A 14,657-nucleotide genomic window follows, 5' to 3' on the forward strand; every position below is an offset into this window, starting at 1 on the left:
CAAGTGAAGCTTAAACTCAAAAACAAAGGGGGAGAATATGGAGAATTAAGTGAGTGATCGACTAGGAAAAAGTATGTGTATGTGTTTCTTGATTTCAGGGTTGTCATCATCAAAAAGGGGGAGATTGTAGAAGCAAGCTTCATGATGATGAATCAAGTTGATTCAAGAAGTTTTGATAATGACAAAGATGTTGACAAAAAGCCTAAAGAATGATTTCAAGATTAAATCAAGAACAAATTCAAGAATCAAGAGAAGTTTGATTTCAAGATTCAAGAAAAGATGAATTCAAGTTCCAAGAGAAGAAATCAAGAAGACTTCACAAGGGAAGTATTGAAAAGATTTTTCAAAAAACAAACATAGCACAATTTTTTTTTCAAAAGAGTTTTCACAAAATTTTCTAAGTTACCAGAGTTTTTACTCTCTAGTAATCGATTACCAATTTCCTGTAATCAATTAGCAGTGGCAAAGTTTGATTTCAAAAGCTTTTAACTGAATTTACAACGTTCCAATTGATTTCAAAATGGTGTAATCGTTTACAAGATATTGGTAATCGATTACCAGTGTATCTGAATGCTGGAATTCAAATTCAATTGTGAAGAGTCACATCCTTTCATGAAATGCTTTGTGTAATCGATTACAAGGATTTGGTAATCGATTACCAGTGACAAGTTTTAAACAAAAACAAAAGATGTAACTCTTCTAATGGTTTTCAGATTTTTCTAAAGGTTATAACTCTTCCAATGGTTTTCTTGACCAGACTTGAAGAGTCTATAAAAGCAAGACCTTAATTTGCATTTTAAAAAAAATTACTTACAACCTTTACAAACAAATTTTCCACATATTCTTTTACAACCTTTGAATCTCTTTGAACATCTTCTTCTTCTTCTTCTTCCTTTGCAAAAGTTTTTCTTAAGTTTTCTGGTTTTCCAAACCTTGAAAACAGAAGTGTGTTATATCTTTTATTCTCTTTTTCCTTTGCCAAAAAGAATTTGCCAAGGATTAACCGCCTGAATTCTTTTTTTGTCTCTCTTCTCCCTTTTCCAAAAGAACGAAGGACTAACCGCCTAAATTCTTTTGTGTCTCCCTTCTCCCTTGTCAAAGAATTCAATACGACACAGTCTGAGAATTCTTTTGATTCTTCCCTTTCCCTTATACAAAAGATTTCAAAGGACTAACCGCCTGAGATATCTTTTGTATCCCCTTCACAAAGATTCGAAGGACTAACCACCTGAGAACTTTGTCTTAACACATTGGAGGGTACATCCTTTGTGGTACAAGTAGAGGGTACATCTACTTGGGTTGTTGTGACTGAGAACAAGAGAGGGTACATCTCTTGTGGATCAGTTCTAGTGGAGGGTACATCCACTAGGTTGTTCAAAGAGAATAAGGGAGGGTACATCGCTTGTGGATTTTTGCTTGTAAAGGACTTTACAAGGTTGAAAAGAAATCTCAAGGACCGCAGGTCGCTTGGGGACTGGATTTAGGCACGGGTTGTTGCCGAACCAGTATAAAACTCTTGTGTTTGTCTTCTTCTTCCCTACACTCTTTAATTTCCGCTGTGCACTTTAATTATCGCCTTTACTTTTGGTTAAGTTTCTATTTTTGTTCTTTACTTTCTTAACATTATAGTAAAAGCATAATTGAATCTAGTAACATTAAGAAGGATAAGTTTTTTAATTAGTAAAGGTTCATTAATAATTAATTCAACCCCCCCTTCTTAATTATTCCAAGGCCACTTGATCCAACAAGGTTAACCTTTCAGCTATTGCTTGGCAAGCCTTCTATGACATTCACAACAACGGATTAGGTATAACCAGATTGCATGTTTAGATTAAATGAAATTAAGAGTAAGATGAATATAAATGTTACCCCTACATGTCTAGGCTGCTCCACATCAGAAGGTGCATGTGCAGGTGCTTCCTCCATAGTTGTTGCCACCACCGGGTACTGAGGCATATCTAGTTCCACATATGTCTCATCTTGCACGGCAGGTGGATGTTTGGGAGGATACCCGAGCTATGTCAGCCTCATGAATGGATGTGAAATCATGTATAACCAGTCGATGTAGTCCGATGCACATTGTCCAGGCACAACACAAATCTGGCCCACCGATGCAAGGTGATAAGAGAAATGCATCCATCTGTCGTCAATATCTTCCAAGCATAATCTTTAACCCAGAGAGTGTGGAGGAATCGTCTGAACATACCCAAATTGTCGCATAACCCTCTCTGGTTGGTGTATGACAACAACAGAACCCCATTGGATATGTCCAGAAAAACATGAAATCAGGTCAAACTCTCTAACTGCACGGTGGTCACCATAAGGCATCCAGCAAACCTCAGTAGTCGTCAGTCGATCTAGACGCTTTCGATACGTCAATGATGGTAATGCATTCATAGAGGTCCAGTGATAGGCACGGGGTGACCTTTCATCATAGTCTTCATCCGTAAAAGCCTCAGCAATAGAAGGAAAATGTTCATAAATCCAACACTACAAAAATTTTCAAAACAAAAAATAAAATAAAATGAACACGTAAGAAAAATTTGAAAACAAAAATAAATAACATTCAATGACAATTACCTATAATAGTGTGATAAATCCAGCAAGTTGTCTGTCGCTGCTCTTACAAGCATCATTCAAATTATCGTACATATACACAAGGGCGGTAGCTCCCCATGCATAGCTTCCACTCTGATTGAGGTCTCGAAAGGCATCCAAGAACACCACATGCATGTGTGTTGCACTCTTATTAGCAAAAAGAGTGCAAACTAGCAAATGTAGCAAATAAGCTAAAGCTGCTACAGTCCAGTGTCCGGCCTGACACTTGCTATAATAAATATCTCGTAACCAAGATAGTCATACATATGCCCCATGACACTGTACTATCTCAGCTCTGGCTTCATCTCCACTAACTTCAAGTAACTCCACTAACATCAACACCGCTTCATCGACATGAAGAGTCTTGAAGTTGTGGAATACGCTTATGATGGGCAAATGAAGTAAAGAGGCCACAACATCGAGGGTGATGGTGACCTCTCCTATTGGAAGATGGAAACTCCTAGTCTCCTTATGGCACCTCTCCATAAAAGCTGATAAAAGTTCCCGATTGCTAGTGTCCAATGAACATGCAATCAAAGGACTTAATCCTATGACAACGACTAACCCTTCAATCTCAGCAGCAGGCCTCCCAAATTTTTGAACCTTCCTTCCATGGGAGGATAGCTTCAATTTAGGACGTTCCTAAAAAAAATTAACACAATTTTAATAATTTAAACAATAATAACAAATAATTCTTGAAATATAATTAATTTAAAACTATAAATACCTCTCCATTTCAAACAATGGCTGCAACATGATCACCATAGGCAGTCAAAACTGATGTGTCACATGACCTGCCTGGAAAACCTTGGTCATCAACGACTGCTTCTTTGTGTTGTTTGAAGACCTCTTCAGTTGCGTGATCCACGTGAGGAGCATCCTCAGCAACATCGGCAGCTTCTCGTTGCTTACGTGTGGATGTTGTGGGCCTTCGCCGCTGAGGAGCTTCATCTGAATTACAATTATCTTCTCTCCCCAGGGCTCTTCTATAACTCTTCTTAAAGCACGACTTAAACCTCTGCAAATTTGAACATACATACAAATTTATGTCAAAATTCAAAGTATACTTCAATCAATTACAATACAATCATTCATAAATTAAAAAATCACTTTATATATATAAATATTTTCAAATTTTATTTTAAATTAATTTTATATAGTGAATTAACTTCTTTATTAAAAAGCAACTTAAAAAACACTATAATTAATTAATTAAATAAAAAACTAATATATAATAATTATAAATATATTTATAATTAAAAAAATAAAACAATAAATATCTCAAAACAAAAATGAAAATAATCTATTTTTTATCAAAATAGATTAACTATTTAAAAACAACATTCTAAATAAAATATTTATACTAAAAAAACAATAAGTATTTCAAAACACATTTATAATTAATATATTTTCATTTTAAAAAAACAATAACTATTTTAGAACATATTTAAAAATAATACATTTTCATTAAAAAAAATAACTATTTCAGAATATATTTGAAAATAATATATTTTTATTTAGAAAAACAATAACTATTTCAAAACATATTTGAAAATAATATATTTCCATTTAAAAAAAACAGTAACTATTTCAAAACATATTTGAAAATAATATACTATTTAAATAAAAAAAATATTTATAAACATAATTGAAATGTTTTTATTTTTATATAAAAAATCAACAATAACTATTAGAAAAGAAAAACCAAAATAATTTATTTATTTTTAATAAAAAATTAAATATTACAAAAAAAATCTAAATAATTTATTTTTAAATAACCAATCAAATTAAATATTAAAAAAATTACATTAATAATTTAAAAAATAGTAAAACATACAGATTAACTATGGTGGTGGTGGCGACGGGCGTGATGGTGGTGGCAGCGATTGCGATGGTGTCGGCAATGGACACAAATGGCGGAGAAGGGAGGCACTAGAAGAAAACCAAGGAGAGCTTCTAACGGCTTTACGGACGCGAGGGAGAAGCTTCTCCTTTTAAATTTTTACTAAAGGGCATTTTCGCCACTTTAGGTTATTTGTTAGGTGTACCAGCAACACTGCTGGGTGCACATAGAAAGTCTCAACACAACATCTAAGAGTCTGGTAAGGACCCAGGTAAACAAAAAAGAAAACAGAAAGCAGGCTGAGGATATATAGACCATAGAAATTGCTATTTATACTTCCCTTTATTACTAATACACTGTCCTTTATAATTTTTTGCCCTCGCAATACCCTGAAAATTAATCTTCACACATGATTTTATACTCCCCTTTATAATTCTAAGAGCCTGAAAACCACCGACAGCACACAACCCTCGCTAAGTGCTTTTGTTTCTCTTTCGTAGGTCTCACTAGTCGCTCTGTTATGGCACACTTTTGTTTGGTTGTTCCTAAAATTCTTGATCCCAATGCACTTATCTTTGAGTGAGTTTTTAGAGTTAGAGACACAAAAATCTCGCATCGATGAAGCTTGCACTCTGCTTGTGCAAGTTGATTTAATTTCGTCAGAAGAGCATGCATAATAATGGCTTCACTCACAAGCAATTTTTGATGTTACGAAAAAGGGATATGAAGTTGTAGAAGAGGGCTAAGAGGATGAACTAAATGGTTTATTACGCTACTGCAAGGAAGCACGCTCATTTTGGATTCAAGCTCTTAAGATTATAAAGGGGAGAGTGTAGAATCACATGTATAGGTTGATTAATTTTCAGGGTATTGTGGGAAGAAAATTATAAAAAGGGAGTGAAATAGCAACTCCCATAAACCAATGACAAAGTTTAAGCGCATTAAATACTGATGCATGCAACCGTTTGTTGTGATGAGCCCAGATTCTTGCTCAGAAAAGACATGCAGATTGCTAAAAAATATTGGTTGTTGCTTGGGGCACCCAGCAACGTGGGTGAAAGGGCAAAAATGCACTTCACCCTTTTTTATAAAAGCGCATAGTGACTCGTCCGTACGAGTCATTGTTCATTCTCCTCTCCCGTGCGCCGTTTCTTCTTCTTCCAAATTGCTTCTACTTCCTCTCTTCTCCGGTGCCTTTTCTTCTTCTTCGTCATGGTGGTCTGTGGTTGCTACTGGTGCCTTTTCTTCTTGTTGCTACTGGTGCCTCTTCTTGCTGTGGTGGTTTTGTCTTGTTGATTGCCTTCGAGGTTAGTGAATCTTCTTCCTCCTGTGGTACTTCTTCTTCCTTGTTGTGGTGGTTCGGACTTGTTTTTTCTCGTTAGCTATTGTGTATTGTTTTGTGTTTTGGTTTGCATTGGTTCTCCCATGACCCTGCTTCTTCATTTTCATTCCCATGGCTGATTCTGCATTTTCTTTCTCCCCTGCCCCCGCCATTGCTTGTGTCTGCTTCTGCTTCATGGTTTTTTTTAAAACCCATACGGATTGGCAATCCGTATGATCCATATGGATTAGTTATTTAACATTTGTAGTAGTGAACATAGTTATTTAGCATTTGTAGTAGTGAAAAATTGATAGGAAAAAAAGCCGTGTTGGTGAAAATTTTAGAAGAATGATATATAGTTGGTTAGTTAGTTAAAAATAATTTTAAAATTGATTTAAAGTTAAATTTATAAAATTTAGTTACGTATTAAAAATTATTTGAAACAAATTATAAAAAAATTTACACTTTGTATTTAATTTAAAAAAACAATTGAAAAAAAATTTATTAAAAAGTTGGAAATTTTAGGTAAAAAAATGCCAATCCGTATGGAATTAAAAAAAATGGAAATCATATACGAAAATTTGATTTTCTTGACATGTAAACTATTTCTGTTATTTATTTGTTGTTTGTTATGGTTTAGTAATTTTTTTGAAATGTTAATTTATTATTTGCCTGTAGCATTTGTAGTAGTGAACGTAGTTATTTAACATTTGTAGCAGTGAACATAGTTATTTAACATTTGTAGTAGTGAAAAATTGATAGGATAAAAAGCCGTGTTGGTGAAAATTTTAGAAGAATGATATATAGTTGGTTAGTTAGTTAAAAATAATTTTAAAATTGATTTAAAGTTAAATTTATAAAATTTAGTTACGTATTAAAAATTATTTGAAACAAATTATAAAAAAATTTACACTTTGTATTTAATTTAAAAAAACAATTGAAAAAATATATATTAAAAAGTTGGAAATTTTAGGTAAAAAAAACTGTTGAAATAATTTTTTAAAAAAATTGAAAATATTATTTCTTTGTAATAAGTGATTGAAAAGAAAATATAAGATATTTTAAAGTGTTTTTTAGTAAGAAAAAGAGTGGAAGAAAATTTAAAAATTATTTTAAATTGGTAGTTATTTTTAAAAAATGAATGAAAAGAAAATTCTAAAAATTTTGAAATATTAGTTAGTTTAAAAAAAAGATTGAAAGCATATTTTAAAAAATTGTAAAATTGGTTGTTATTTTTAGAAAATGAATGAAAACTAAATATAAAATTTAAAAATGTTTGTTAGAGAAAATAAAGATTGAAAACCTATTTTAAAAAAATAGATATTGTTAGTTTTTTTAGAGAATGATTGAAAACAATAATTAAAATATTTTAAAATGTTAGTTAGTCAAAATAAAGATTGAAAACCTATTTTTTTAAAAAATAATTATTGTTAGTTTTTTTTTAGAGAATGATTGAAAACAAGAATTAAAATATTTAAAAATGTTAGTTAGTCAAAATAAAGATTCAAAACCTATTTTAAAAGAAAATTAGATATTGTTAGTTTTTTTGAGAGAATAATCGAAAGTAATAATTAAAATATAAAAAAATGTTAGTTAGTCAAAATAAAGATTGAAAACCTATTTTAAAAAAAATAGATATTGTTAGTTTTTTTTAGAGAATGATTGAAAATAATAATTAAAATATTTTAAAATGTTAGTTAGTGAAAATAAAGATTGAAAACCTATTTTTGAAAAAAACTTGAAATTTTTATTTTTAGATAATGATTGAAAAATAAATTAAAATATTTAAAGATGTTAGAGTTAGTAAAAAAATGATTTAAAGGAAATTAAAAAAATTACAATTTTAATTTATGATTGAAAAGAAAATTTAAGATATGAAATGTTAAATTGTTAGTCAGTTAAAAAAAATGCGATGCAGATAATGGTTAGAATTAGAGGTCTTGGTCGGACTTTAGGCCGAGCAATAGGAAAAGCCTTGGGGAGGAGGGACGCGAGTGACAATGATGCCCCCCAGCGGCAAAGGCCTATTGCATTAGCTCGTAGGCAGTGACAGCAAGAGCGTGTTGTTGAGGACCCTCCTATGGCCGTAGAGGAATTGAATGAAAAGCAGCTAGAAGCACCTGTTGAAGAAGTCGTTACTAATGTTGATGGTTTTTCAGGCGGACCCCATGACACATCAGTTCTCAAAGATTTTGAAAATCACATTGATTTGAGAGTCTGAAATGGAGAGGTATGTAATTTAAAAAAAAAAACAAAAAGAACGTAGTTAACTACTTAATAATTTTTTTACATGATCGATATTATTGTTTGTAGGAACATCCTGAGCTGAAGCTATCTTCCCATGGAAGGCAGATGGCTAAGTTCGGGAGGCTTGCTTCAGAGATTGAAGGCCTTGTGGCAGCCAGTGGACTAAGTCCTTTGATCGCCTATTCCCTGGATACAGGTGTAGAAGCAAAGCTTCAAGAATTATTTTGATGATGCAAAGGAATTATAAAGATCATTCAAGAATGAAGAAAGCAAGATTTCAAGCAAAGGCAAAGGTCTCAAGAAAAGAATTAAGATAGATTTTAAGATAGACTATTTGAAAAGATTTTGAAAAGCACAAATGATTGACCAAGAGTGTTTTTATCTTAAGAATAATTTTTCCAAGCTTGTTACTCTCTGGTAATCGATTACCAGAAGCCCAATATTTCTGAAAATGGTTTTTCAAAAGTGTAATTGATTACCATGACTTTGTAATCGATTACTAGTGCTTATAACGTTCAAAAATATTTTGAAAAACCTTGTAATCGATTACACAAAATATGTAATCGATTACCAGTGGCTCTGAACGTTGGAAATTCAAATTTTAAATGAAGAGTCATAACTTTTCAAGAAAGATAACTATGTAATCGATTACACCAGGATTGTAATCAATTACCAGTGGCAAGTTTTGAGAAAATCTGTTAACAGCCACATCTTTTCATTTGATTTTTAAATGGTCATCAAAGGCCTATAAATAAGTGACTTGGGCATGAATTTTCTTAAGAGTTTTCCCTATTCACAAAAGGCATAATCCTCTCAAACAATTTTTTTTTATCATTCAATAATTCCTTGGCCAAACACTTGTGATTTTCATAAGGAATTGAGAGCCTCAATTGTAATATCTATCTCTTTCTAGAGAGATCATCTACTCTTCATCTTCTTTTTGTTCAAAGGCTTAATAAACTGTGAGTCTCTTGTTGTAAAGGAAATCTGAACACAAAGGAAGGAAAGTCCTTGTGTGGTTCAGTACTTGTAAAGAATTTACAAAGATAGTGAAACTCTCAAGCAGGTTGCTTGAGGACTGGACATAGTCACAAGGGTGTGGCCGAACCAGTATAAATCCGGTTTTGCATTCTCTCTTCCCTTTATCTCTTATATTTACTGTTGTTGATTAGTCTCATTTCAGTTTTCTCATTTGATTCATCATCTAAGTAATTTGTTATAAAGGGAAATTAGAACTTGCATAAAAATCTGAGTAGGTTTTAATTGGGGGAATAGTTAGCATAATCTTAATTCAACCCCCTTCTTAAGATTTCTAAGGTCACTTGTCTAACAACGGGCGATCGGGGACTAATGTCTGCTTTTGTGGAACGCTAGCATAAGGAAACTAGCAGTTTCCATTTGCCCGTCGGAGAGGTGACTATCACCTTGGATGACATCGCGTCATTGCTACATCTTCCTATTATAGGGGCGTTCCACAGCTTCGAGCTACTTCATGTTGACGTTGTTGTCGATATGTTGGTGGAATTACTCGAGGTCAGCACTGCAGAGGCGAGAGCTGAGATGATTTAGTGTCATGGCTCTTATGTTCGACTATCGTGGCTGCGCGACGTGTATCAGATGAAGATCAAGGCATGTGACTGGATTGTAGCAGCATGAGCGTATTTGTTGCATCTGCTAAAAAGAGTGCCACACACGTGCACATGGTATTCTTGGATGCACTGCGTGACTTGACGTAGAGGGGGTTACGCTTGGGGCACTGCTGCACTTGTGCACATGTATGATAATTTAAATGACGCGTTCAAGAGCACGGCGAGGCAGCTTGCAGGATATATCACTCTGTTACAGGTTAGTTAAGATGTTACAAAAAAAAAAAATTCATTGAAGTTGAATATTATGTTGTCGTGTATTTTAATGAATATGTTTGCAAAATATATTTAGTGTTGGATCTACGAGCATTTTCCGTCCATTGGTTCCACTATTCCTGTCGAGGATTATAATGAGAGGAGACCACGTGCATGTCGATGGACCTCTGGCAAGGCACTGCCTGTTTCCATGTATCAACGACATCTGGATAGACTGACCCATGACGCGGTGTGCTGGATTCCATACAGTGACCACCTTTCATTTAGAGAACTTGAGGTCATCTCATTATTTTCCGGCCATCTCAGATGGGGCCCTTTGACGGTCATTCACCAACCGGAAAGGGTTGTACAACAGTTTGGCTACATCCAGACTATTTCACCATATCCTACTACATCTTCGCTCTCTATTGAAGAAATTGATGATAGATGGATGCAGTTCGGTGAGTACATTGCACCTGTAGGGCAATTATGTGCAGTGCCTGGCCACTGTTTGCCAGATTAATGAGTCCGGCACCCATTAATGAGTCCGGAACAGCGAGGGGATCCTCCTAGAGTTCCTCTGGTTCAACAATATGAGGAATTTGTTGAACCACATGTGTATCAGCAACCGATAGCAGAAATGACACCTATTGAGGCAGACGTTGATGTGCATCATGTTCGACATGCAGTGGTAATATTTTTTTTTGGTATTTGTGTTTGTTGCTTTCTTTAGTATTTTATTACTAACAATTGTTATGTTTGTTTTCTTTCACTTGCTAGGATGGTTTTGTAGCAATTGGTGATAAGTTGGAGAGGCTACTGGACTTGAGGATCCTGATCAAAGGAACAAAAGCCTATACTGTTGTTGAAGAATGTGTGGGCATCGCAAGAAGCTACATAGGCCAACCAACTGTAGGTCACAGATCGAGGCATAGGCGGCATACAGACGGTCATTGAAGTTGTTTTATTTTTGCCTTGTATATGTCATTTATAATTTTTTGGATAATTTATTTATTTGGTACATTTATTTATTGACAGTGACATTTGGTTATTTATTTGGAATATTTTTAGTTTTTTGGATAATTTATTTATTTGGTTCATTTGGTTAATTTTTAATTTTAATGATTATGTGATTAAATTTTTGTGATTCGTTTATCGTTAATGTTGCGTTAAGAAATAAATTAATTTGTGCAACAAAAATAAATTATGCATGTATGATACATCGTTGTCAAACTTGACAACACACTATGAAATGCATGCATATTTTTAAAAGCAATACATGTCTAATGCAACATAAAGCGTGACACGACATTGTTGTACTTGACAACACAAACACAAATCTGCGCGCGTGTCTATTTTAAAAAATACAAGCAATCTTAGTGAACATTATCTATATATATGACACCAAAACTTTCAAAAATCACTCATTCTCTCCCAAACCAACTTGACAAACCAAATTTTACAACAAACTACGACATTTTTGGGAGAAACAAGCAGTCAGACGATTGTGAACTCCATATTAGCTTTTATTTTTCCGAATGGATCGATTATTCACAATGAAATTGGTGTTTATTTCCAAAGTTCCACTCCAATACCCATTCGAGTACCTAACGATTGAGGTTTTCAAACGCTAAAAAGCATAATGCACAATACCCTTCAGCTAACCGATGATAAATATTTGGATGAAATTTACTACCGGCGGCCATTCACAGATGAAGGTAACCAATTTCACTTTTAATCTATGCCATTGAAAAACGATGATGATGTTAACACAATGTTAATGTGTAAAGACCAATTCTCGTGTGTTGGCCTGATTGAGTTATTATGCACCATTGGTAGAACACTGGATGATATATTAAACTTACTTCAAGCCACTATAACCCCTACTCATGATGCCCTGTTATATTACAACGGGAGGTGGAACATGCCACGCCAATAGAACTTTGTCGGTTACTCGTTCATAGGAAAAAATCCTAAAAAATTTGACATTCCTTCTGGATGTACCATCGATCAACTAAAGGATTTGATCAAGCAAGTTGCACCTCAAGGGATTCCCCCTTATGGTATTTATGAATCACAAACGGTAAGACAATTATTTTTTCGACAACCAGGTCATTATGAGTATTCAGACAAAGTTATCAAATTTGAAATTATTGAGCTGAAAACTAACAATGACTGCTAAAGGTCTTAGTACAGTCTAATTACTGGAAACAATTTGGGCCAATAGAAATTTTAGTTGTTTTTAGTAAACAGGTAATGGAAATGGAAGACGACATGCCTCAGTCGCAACATGATTCAATACAAAATTAGTATTAGTTAATTGTAGTTGTTCATGCATTTTTTTTTTGTTTCAACTATGTTGAAGTTAATGTAATGTTTGAATTCGTGTTCATTAACTAATGAAACCGTATCTTTATTATTTTCAAAGCATTTAATTTTTTCCTAACTTTTAAAAATAATGTCTGCAAAGAAAATCATGAATGTCAACAAAATTATAATTTACAAAGACGTCAATGGTAATAACAACTTTTATGTTCATGGTTCACCTAAATCAACAAATTCGGTTTTTAGGCTAGAAAAATTTGTGTAACGCTGCATTCTACCTATGTACGGAGTGGGTCACTACGTTGCCTGAGAATAACAATGTGTACTCCACAACAATGCCACTGGTGGTAAAGGACAATGGTCTCGTAACAAAACTTGTTAGATAACGACAAACAAATTGAACGTAAGATACGCAACTATAGTGTCACCAGTTATACTAACATCATAATTATGCAATTACCTGTACAAAATAATTTCCATACACATGACCAATGCATATTACGCGATGCATAGAAGAATCTGGTGGCGGCTAACTTCTAAGAGGAAAAAATGTCATGCTTTGTTGTCGTGAAAGAGAAACAACGATCATGTTGTATCGTGAAGCAATGACATATTCCATATTCGTAATATTCATTCACTTGTCCATGGTAACCTACATGTAACAGACAACAAATAGTGGTTACCTAAAATGTCATTTTAACAAAAAATGACATAATAATAAAATTACGCACCATAGATAATCCGTCAACAAGTAGGGAACACTTTATTTCCTCAAATCTCTCTATGCCACCAACCAGGTTCATATACTTTTTGGACTAGCTTGTCAGTTATTTATGCAGATGGTTGTGCACCAATGACCACGATTCTTCACCCATACCCAAATAACGTAGCTATTGCCCGATAACCATAATTACCATATGCTTTGACATCAATAATGTTTTCAATAGAATCCTGCATGCACAGATGAAATTGATCCAACATTGGAATATTCCATCTTTGTATTGGTTCCTCAGATGATGATGCACTACATTTCACTGATGAATTACTATTTTGCACGGAGTGTAACACATCAACATACTCCCAATAAGACGGATCACATTTTGTTGACTTTTGTTGTTTGGTCAGCGGTTTTTTTGGAGCACCCTTGGTCTTCACCTTTTTTGAAGGAGGACACAAGGAGTTCATATCAGGATAAGCAATTTCTCGCAGCTTTGACTTCAAATGTACTTTACCACAAACATCGAGCTGCTCGAAGCATTTTGATATGATTTCCATCTCCTCAGTTATGATCACCTGTGTCTCATATAACTCTTGATCTGAAAAACTAAGTCTCCGCCAAAAAATGTGGATTGTCTCGAGTGGTATGGAGCTAACAACATATTTAAACAACTCACATGCACATGGAAGATCGTGGGTACTCCTCATGACACATCCACAACATGAAGGGTTTTTGCCGGCATAAGCTACACACTCATACTCAGCAGCAATTTCATTTAAAGCGTACCTTGATACCATGCCAAGTAGTTTTTTTGTACAAGGTTACTTTAAACACATGCTCAACCACGTGCATGCTTGTCTCAAAAGATGCTTTAATCTAGCTGTGTTGAAGTGTCATCATATTATTCATTGCTTCCCAAACACTACATATGTCACCAACAGAGTTTTGTAGGAGTCTCTTTAGAGACCAATGAGCACTCTCAACCCTACATATGAAATATACAACAACATGTAAACAACCGCAACATTTTCATTTAAGTCAACATGTAAACAAATGAACACAAACAAAAAACAATATTAATACATGTTAGTGGTTGTGTTTCCTAGATGCATCACTTTGTTGGTCCAAGCTTTCACAAATCTTTCTTTGTGTGGAATCACCCATGTTTGACACGCATAGTCCACAAACATAGGCCACAAAGAGCAAGCCATTTCAAATTTTTTAAGGTACTCATCAAAAGAACTCTCACATGGACAATAAACCAAACTCCCCCAAGCCTCCATCACATAATCCCATGCATTCTTTTGAACAACCAGAGTTTTGCACTTTGCCTTCACATTCTTGTCAATGTGGAACCGACACAGCAAGTTTGTAGCATCCGGGAATATAGTTTTCACTGCATTTATCAAAGAGAAATCCTTGTCGATCATAATAACCCCGGGGAGTGCATCAACTCTCATGAAAAGACCCCGAAACCGCTGTAGAGTCCAAACAACGTTATTAAGACGTTCTCCTTCCAAGTAAGCAAAAGTAGTAGAGAATGTCATTCCTATTGGTGTAACACCAACAATATCAAGCAACGACAATTTGTACCTATTTGTTTTGTAGGTACTGTCGATCAAAAAAACCAAATTACAAGAATTGGTTAACTTTACTGCATCAGGATGACTCCAGAGCAAGTCACATGCAACATTATCATCCTTCAGCCTATGCCAGTGAATATATTGATCTCGATCAAGCAACATCATCAGTTGTTGCATTTCA

General features: G+C 34.2%; 2 protein-coding genes across 2 annotated transcripts; one reads left to right on the forward strand and one right to left on the reverse strand.

Moving 5' to 3' along the window:
• Positions 1–2,169: 2,169 nt before the first annotated feature.
• Positions 2,170–5,959, reverse strand: LOC114368212. Its single transcript, XM_028325559.1, has 4 exons — positions 5,807–5,959; positions 3,341–3,616; positions 2,863–3,240; positions 2,170–2,490 (listed from the first exon to the last, which is right to left on the reverse strand). The coding sequence occupies exons 1-4, from the start codon at positions 5,957–5,959 to the stop codon at positions 2,170–2,172; spliced, it is 1,128 nt and encodes a 375-aa protein (XP_028181360.1).
• A 3,823-nt stretch (positions 5,960–9,782) lies between these two features.
• LOC114368267 lies at positions 9,783–10,373 on the forward strand. The gene is made up of 2 exons (XM_028325602.1): positions 9,783–9,854; positions 9,948–10,373. The coding sequence occupies exons 1-2, from the start codon at positions 9,783–9,785 to the stop codon at positions 10,371–10,373; spliced, it is 498 nt and encodes a 165-aa protein (XP_028181403.1).
• Positions 10,374–14,657: the final 4,284 nt, after the last annotated feature.

This window comes from Glycine soja, chromosome 1 (assembly GCF_004193775.1).
Source record: "Glycine soja cultivar W05 chromosome 1, ASM419377v2, whole genome shotgun sequence".
Classification (NCBI taxonomy): Eukaryota; Viridiplantae; Streptophyta; class Magnoliopsida; order Fabales; family Fabaceae; genus Glycine; species Glycine soja.